An 8,249-nucleotide genomic window follows, 5' to 3' on the forward strand; every position below is an offset into this window, starting at 1 on the left:
ATTAATTAAACTAAAAATATCTAAACAATATTGGGTTTTTTTTTGCAAATATGACTCAAAACTAACCTATGTTTTTTTTGGATATTTGACTTGTCATATTCACCCTAAAAATTCAGACTATTTTATTTATTTTTTGAAAATGAGTATTTTACTCTATCATCCTCACATTCATCAAGTATTTAAAATATTACAACTGCCATCAATACACCAACCACCATGAACAACTAATTTGAAGCTCTTAATGCACCTAAAAAATCGAATTTGTCTCTTTTATCTCATTTCTTATGAACTAAAAACAACATCTCTTTCAATTTCTCTCTATATTCATCCAAAAAAATCCAAGATTTTGATTCTAATTTATTTTAAGGTTCATAGAGCCATTCAAGCTCACGATTCTTGGTGGGTCGCTTTGGTTTGAGATTCTGAGTGCTTGGAGAAGACTTATGTGTGCTAAGGAAGTTATCTCACGAATTTAAGGTATGAAATCATATTTTTTCCAGATCTGTCTATTAGAAGACTTACGTTAAATGACTTACACGGAAGTCTTCTGGTCAATGCAGATGTTGGTTTTGCAATTGACTTTATGTGTGTTTCTTTGAGATGACTTCTCTGAAAGTATTTTGATTTCTTTTTGTTTTCAATTTTTTTTTCGAAAACACCAGAAAAGACTTGCCGGTAAGTTATCTAAGATAAACATGTTAGTTTTGCATTTGATCGGAATACATCTGGTTTGCCTCAGATACATGTTCCACACCACGAGGTTATTGTTTTTATGAGGCCATCACAGTGAAGAACTTCATACATCTTAGTTTGATCAAGTTTACTTATTTTCTTTGTAGATTTATGAACCATGTCTCCTTCGTTATGGATTCCTTGGAAATCAAGTCTCAAGGACCAAACCCTACCATTAATCACCGTGAACCCTAGAAACTGATTCCTTGCTGCTTCTTTACCAAAAACCTGAGTTTTCGATAAAGCGTTCCATGTTCTACAAGTACATCGCAACGTTCTCAGAGATGTAAATGGAACTCTAGAGAGTATCTCCCTTGCCAATTCTTCCGGAAGATTTGACATTGCCGTCATTCTTCAAAGTTGCAAATAGAGTTTTCAACTTTCTAAGCTTACCCTATCTTTTTTTTTCCTCTATTGATTAAATATAATGAAGTTAGGGTTTGGTCGATTTAAGAGTCGCCGTTTAAACAATTCTATTCTTTATATCGTTAATAAATATTCGTGTTAAATATAACAAAAATTAAAATGGAACATTTGTTGGTTCTATTGTTCTATTAGTTCGAGTCCCGGTAGGAGAAATGATTTAAGCTATATCTCTGGTAAGAATCTGAAATCGGCGTACTTGACAAAAGCATGATTTTGATTTAAAGTTTAGGAGAAGTTCACGTATTGAAATCGAAACTTGACACACAAACATAAAATATGTTTTTCTATGTTTTAGTTGAATCCGATTAAATGCTGCCTACATACCCTTTATCAAACCAATCGTTTACAAAGGACTTTAGTTGTCAAAAGACGTTTTCATTGAGTTTCCAGCTTTTCATAGAAGTGTCGAACTGCTTGTAGATGATTTAGAGATGATCCGTTACACTTGAGCAGTCTGCTTATTTATATAAGGTCGAAGTTGGTGTCTTTTCATTTTTTTGTAGTCTTTTCTTTTTGTCTCGAAAGTATTTTTTTTTTATCACCAGACTTTTTTTTTCACCTCTTTCTTTTTCCTTGGGTATTTCATTTTTTTTTTTTTTGAATAACCGAGTGTCCTGGCCCCACCGAAGTGGTCCAGACTAGAGACCGAAGCGAGCAAAGACACTGCCAGAGCGTCACCATGTGGCTCACTGTGAACGATCTTCGGTCTCGGGCGCTGGAGGATCCGCATGTAAATTTTCCAGTAGCCGGATTTCGAATCCAGGTGGCGAAACTCACAGCTGTAAACCTTTTACCACCAGAACTAGAAATTTTGGTTATTCATATTTATTTGCCGACTTCCATTAATTAAGCGTTTTATTTTATTTGCAAGATACTAGTTTGATATTGGCCAACTAACTAGTAGATCCGACCCTGAGTAATGCTATGTGAAACATTTGTACCAAGTCTTCGAAATATTTGAAAAAAGTTATATAGACATAATCTCCGAGAAAATAATTTTAGACTTTTAAACTAAAAATTTTTATATAAGACATTGTCACAGGCCTCCAAAATCTTAAGGCGTAACTAGGCAGGCACGAGGCTCAGAGTAGATGAGCTTTCGTTGCTGAGGTACTATATCGTACTCGTGTCATAGACAAATCCTCATAAAGGATGTAATGGTTAGGCTGCCATAGACTAAGTATTATGGACGGAGTGTTGCAGATAGGGTATTGTAGACGTGCTTGATTCCGGTCAAACTTCTTACTCCATTATTATGACCCGTTAAATTTCAGACAAGCCGATCAAACTTTGACGTTTGAATCCAATTTCAATTTTCAAAGCCGATCGAATTTTACGAACCTAACAAAGTTTGGACTAAATTGTAACAAAACTAAACATTTTGGGCCATTTCAAAATTTTGAATAATTTCTATTTGTAGTAAGTGGTTCATTGCCCAAGTCCCTAAAACCATTCCGCTCCTCTCCCGATTCCCCTTGCGACTATTCGCCGCCGTCGTGGTCTCCGACCTTCCAACTTCGACCGCCCAGACAAGGTACCGTACAGACTATACTCTTAATTAGATTTGGCATCTTTCATGGACCTCCGAATTCAATTTAGCGTTTAAAGCTCTGCTTTTCATTTACTGGGTTTCTTAGATTTGGCATCTTTCATGGACCTCCGAATTCAATTTAGCGTTTAAAGCTCTGCTTTTCATTTACTGGGTTTCTCAAATAGTTACAAAGATTCGACCTTTATATGTATTTTGATCTCTGTTACCGTATGTCTTTCGAGCTTGTCTTGTAAGAAGCTAAGCTTGTTTTTTGAAATTGGGACTAAATGAAGATTTGATTCTTTGTCAGAGTTGTACCATGAAGAAATGTATGATGAGATGGGGTGATGATGATGATGAAGAAGACTCATCGGAGGAATCATCATCTTCTGACTCTAACGCTGATACTACAGAGATTGGGAAGAAGAGAAAGAGCAAGAAGACAATAGGTAGAAACAAAAAAAATGTTTTCATGTTTTAACATTGTGAGATCATGCTTAGTCGGTTGGGTCTCGGCTCGCCGGACACACTTGGTTAATCAAAAAAAAAAAACATTGTGTGATCTCTTATGTAACTTTGTCTGGTTGTTTATATGCAGCGAGGTTTGCGAAGAAGGAGAAGAAAGCTTTTGACTATGAATCTCTGCAGCAGCATGGTTACAAAGCCGTTGGCCTTCCAGATTTGCCTCCTCCTGTGGAGAAAGCGGATTGGTCATGGGCTACGGGGAAGGATAAACAAAGACCAGAGGAAGTGAAAGAGAGTTTTCGAGAACGAGAAGCTACTAGAGCTGCGGTTGCAGGTGGGGAGACCATTGCGAACGCGCAGCTGAGGAGTGATAGGAAGAGTCTTTCTTTTTCGCAGAAGGAGAAGAAGAAGAGAGATTTGGGGCAAGCGAGTAGAGGGAAGAACTACGTTGAGGAAGAGAAGAGGCAGTTGAGAGAGAGCGGTGTTTACTCTGGCTTTGATTCTTAGAAAAAGACTCATCTTCCAGGTAACATGTTTGTAGTTTGGTGTGTATGTGAAGAAACAAGAGCTTGATTACACTGTTAGCTACAAAATTTAAATGGAGAATCATCGGATACTTGCTTTGTTTTATTTGAAAATCTCAACTTTGAGGTTACATCTTTTTGTGTTTGATATGAATCTGAAGAAACAAGAATTTGATTTCAATAGTTGCTACAAAATTTACTCTGTTCTGATTATTGAATATCTCAGGTTTGAGGTAAATCGTGGTATTTGATATAATCTGATTATATGATCCTTTAAAATATGTTTGATATGATGAATGCAAGCAAGGAAGAAACATTGAGTTTCATTTCACTAAAAACCACAAAATTTACATGAAAAGCATCACTTTTACAGCTTTGAAACACTACAATACTGCATAAACTCAAGCTTTATTCGAGAGCTTATATCTCTCTAACTATGTGACCTGAAGCTGTAAATCATCACTCTCTGGACACGAGCTTTCATCTGTTCTAGCAATCTGGAACGAGATGAAATGGTTCTTGTTTGATCTCTCTGTTCTCATGGAAGTGTCGACTAGTTTTGCGGTTTCTTTACCGGACAAGATTCAAGAACGAAGTCAAAGAATCAACGTCTCTCTTCTCAGACGGATACTTGATTGGTCCTGTAGAGTTCTTAGGGAAAACCAGTATCGTCGGGAAGCTACCGAGCTGCAACTCCTGCTTAGCAAACTCCTTCTGCTCACCATCAGCTCTGAACTTGGCAACCTTAACCCCACTTCCAGCCAGTTTATCAGCCAGTTCATCATACGATGCTTCCATGGCTTGACAAAACGGACACCACGGAGCATAAAGCACAACGATCCAAGGCTCTTTACGGTTCTCCAACTTCACCAAATTATCAATCCCTTGCCTGCTCAGAGCCACAAGATTCTCACTCTTAAAGATATCCTCAACAATGGGTTTTGACTCTCCGTTTACATTAGCATTCTCCTTGATGTTCCCTTTGTGAAGTCCACACTCCTTAGCCTTAGCATCTTCCCACCACCATCTCCCTTCTCTCTCGTGCTGGCCAGGAAAAACCGCTCTCGTGCACGGCTCGCACCCTATCGAAACATACCCCGCCGCGTGCAGTGTGTTGACCGGAACATCCATAGTCCTCAAGAAACTCCACACATGGCTCCCTTCAACGTTCGCAACCGGGTTCCACTTCACCAAGCTACCAGCTCCACCGTCCAAACCTTCGAAAACTGGATCAACCTGAACAACCGGAATCTCAGACCTGGTTCCAGGAGACTGATCTTTCCTCTGACCAGTGATCCAAGCTCTTAAGCCCTTGAGCGCACGCCTCAAAGGTCTCACCTTTCGCACACGGCAACACTCCTGATGACCATCCTCGTAGAAAGAGAACAAACCCTTGCTCCTAACCAAGCCTTGAACCTCAACAGAGTCGGGAAACATGTACTCAATCCTAATCCCATAGTGTGTCTCCACCGCGTCGAAAAACCGATACGTCTCAGGGTTTAACCTCCCTGTATCCAAACTAAACACTCTATATGGTCTCCCAGTTAAATGAGCGTACTCAATCAAAGCAACATCCTCAGCACCACTGCAACACACACAAGAAGGCAAATCAGTCTAATGAACAAACATATTCGTATTCAAAGAATCAATCTGAAAATGTAATATTATTTCTATACCTAAAAGCAATAGCGATGTCGTTGCCGAACATCTCGAGGGCTTTATCCATAATCTGAAGAGGTGAAGCATTCTCTAGCTTCTTAGCAAGCTCTGCAAAATCCTCTGTCTCAACTACTTCCTCTGCGACTTGTGCTACCATTGTTGCTGCAAGAGGGACCATAGAGTCGTTCCTCTTTGGCTCAGCGTTTAAGGGCTTGACGGATGATCGCTTCCCAGATAGATTCAGAGGCATCGGAGTTGTGACACTAACACGGTCTAATAACTTCAACGAACCGATTTGCGATACTGTAAGAAAGATTTAAAAACTTAAATTAGATTTCAGATTCTGCAATAAAGGAACCGAATTTGATGTAACTAAGAGAAACTCATCGAACAATTTCTCAGATTTTGAGTTCGAGAAGTTGAGGATTCGTAGAAAAATTGAAACTTGATCTTATTACCTTTGGGTTCTGAAGAGATCACAGAACGAGAGAAAGCACAGCTTGTGATCCCTGAAGAAGAGACTGTTGCAGCCATTGCCATTCCTTCACAGCAAGATTTCGAATTGGAAAGACAGATTTTGGATAGTTTTGATTTCTTCTTCTTTCTTTTTTTTTGACAGATGCTTTGACAGAAAGCGTTGGCCTTATAAAAAGGATGAAGAACCAGGTGAAACCAGGTTCATTGAATCTGGACGTGTTTTTGTTTTAGGCAGCGCGAAGATTCTGGTCAAACTTGATGACATGGCTTTTTTTAAGTGGATGAATTTTCTTTTTTTATAACATCGCTCATTTGTAGTCAATTATGGCAAACCAGTAGAGTTTTTTTCTTTTTTTTAAAAAATTGTTTCCTTTTTATTAACATGTTGGAATAAAATAGAATATATTCACAAAATAAGCTGTCACCAAAAAAATTAACAATAATGAAATGAGACTATATATCCTATGTTATTAATATAAAATATATTCATATTGCATATCGCTAAAATTATACACAAATATACTTTTTTTATTAAAATATTTTATACGACATCCCTTCCTCACCGTATGGGTATATTATTAGAGGTGGACAAAAGCCGAGTACTTGGTATTTTCGGTATATTTAGTACTCGGTTTGGCTTGTACGAGTATTAAAATTTTGGACTTGTATTTGGTTTGTTAAAAACGAGTACTTACAGTTTCAAGTATTTACGAAAAATTGATGGACTTGGTAGTTACTTCCCTTGTTTTATTACTTGTTACTTGTAAATTATTTACAAATTATTTGATAATTATTGATAAATTATTTGATAATTAGTTGAAATTTAAAAGTAAATAAATTTATTATATATAAATAATATGTCTTTGTTTTTATTTTGTCATTGTTTTTCCTGTTTTTTAGTCATTCGTAAATAGATTAAATTAAAAAAGAAAAATTTCAAAATTCTTATATAAATATATCATTTATGTTTGATTCACTTATAAAAATTGAAATATAAACGAGTTGTTTTACTATAATTTAGGAAAATGTATATTTGTTCAACTAAAAAATGAATAATAAACCAAATAATTAATTTTATTTTATGATTTTGTATTTGTATGTATTCGCAAGTAGTTTAAATAGACTACTTGATACACATCTTGGTCAAAACAAGTATTCGACTTTAAAGATCAAGTACCAACCAACCAAGTAGTGATCATAGGCAAGTAACAAGTAATTGTAGCCACTCATAAAATACATACATTTTAATTAACTAATGAAATATATACTAAGTATTTAATAAACCAAATAATCACTACAAGAAAACAGCGGTATTCTGACGGACATTCCGACGGAAAATGAAATCCTCGGAATATACCGAGGAATTTCCGAGGAAATTCCGAGGAAACACAAAATTGGGGTTCCTCGGAATTTCCTCGGAATATACCGACGGAATTCCGAGGAAACCTCAGTCCGTCGGAATATTCCGAGGAAATTCCGAGGAACAATGTGTTCCTCGGAAAAAACCGATGAATTCCGAGGAAATATTATAGCCGTTGGAGAGCCGTTGGGGGATTTTACAAAATTCCGAGGAAATTCCGACGAACTAGCCTTTTCCGTCGGAATTCCGTCGGAATTTCCTCGGTATGTCGGCATGATTTAATCTATATAACAAGCACTCCTCTTCCTCTTCATTCACTCCATATCTTCATCCTCCCTCTTACTCTATTTACACACGAATTTGATTCATAAAAAATATGTCTTCTTCAAATTATTTTCGTTCTTGGATCGATCGACCTCATTTGGATCCGAACACGAGATTGCTTACGGAAGAATACCAACGAGGTATAACCGAATTCATGGGGTTAGTTCACCGACAACCGGAAGCAAAAACAGGTAAGTTAAGATGTCCTTGCTCTAATTGTAAAAATAGAAAGGTTATTAAAGAGTGGGATGTTTGGACTCATCTATATTTGAGTGGGTTTACACGAAGTTACAAAATTTGGTATCATCATGGGGAAACTGATTATGAACATGGTAGTACTAGCGAACCTCAGCCAGCGGTTAGATTAGAAGAACCAATTAGAACGGATGTAGATTATGGTGTAGGTACTGAGCAGATGGTAAATGATCATTTTAGAGGGGAAGATTTACCCAATGCAGAAGCTAGGAGATTTTATGATATGTTGGATGCTGGAAAGCAACCATTGTACGAAGGTTGCAGAGATGGTCATTCAGCTTTATCATCTGCTACAAGATTGATGGGCATTAAAACAGATTATAATTTGGCTGAAGACTGTGTGGATGCGATTGCTGATTTTGTAAAAGGTATTCTACCCGAGGATAATGTAGCTCCTGGTTCATACTACGAGGTTCAGAAACTCGTAGCTGGTCTTGGTTTATCGTATCAGGTAATAGATGTATGCAGCGACAACTGCATGATTTATTGGAGGGCG

General features: G+C 37.2%; 2 protein-coding genes across 2 annotated transcripts; one reads left to right on the forward strand and one right to left on the reverse strand.

The window, feature by feature from the left end:
- Positions 1 to 2,529: 2,529 nt before the first annotated feature.
- Positions 2,530 to 3,859, forward strand: LOC106418330. The gene is made up of 3 exons (XM_013859011.3): positions 2,530 to 2,692; positions 3,000 to 3,138; positions 3,288 to 3,859. The coding sequence occupies exons 2-3, from the start codon at positions 3,009 to 3,011 to the stop codon at positions 3,659 to 3,661; spliced, it is 504 nt and encodes a 167-aa protein (XP_013714465.1). The 5' UTR covers positions 2,530 to 2,692; positions 3,000 to 3,008; the 3' UTR covers positions 3,662 to 3,859.
- Positions 3,860 to 3,985: 126 nt separating this feature from the next.
- LOC106418329 (5'-adenylylsulfate reductase 1, chloroplastic-like) lies at positions 3,986 to 6,012 on the reverse strand. Its single transcript, XM_013859009.3, has 3 exons — positions 5,796 to 6,012; positions 5,355 to 5,640; positions 3,986 to 5,263 (listed from the first exon to the last, which is right to left on the reverse strand). Exons 1-3 carry the CDS (start codon positions 5,875 to 5,877, stop codon positions 4,249 to 4,251), a joined length of 1,383 nt encoding a protein of 460 aa, XP_013714463.1. The 5' UTR covers positions 5,878 to 6,012; the 3' UTR covers positions 3,986 to 4,248.
- Positions 6,013 to 8,249: the final 2,237 nt, after the last annotated feature.

The sequence above is a fragment of the Brassica napus genome, chromosome C9, assembly GCF_020379485.1.
Source record: "Brassica napus cultivar Da-Ae chromosome C9, Da-Ae, whole genome shotgun sequence".
Classification (NCBI taxonomy): Eukaryota; Viridiplantae; Streptophyta; class Magnoliopsida; order Brassicales; family Brassicaceae; genus Brassica; species Brassica napus.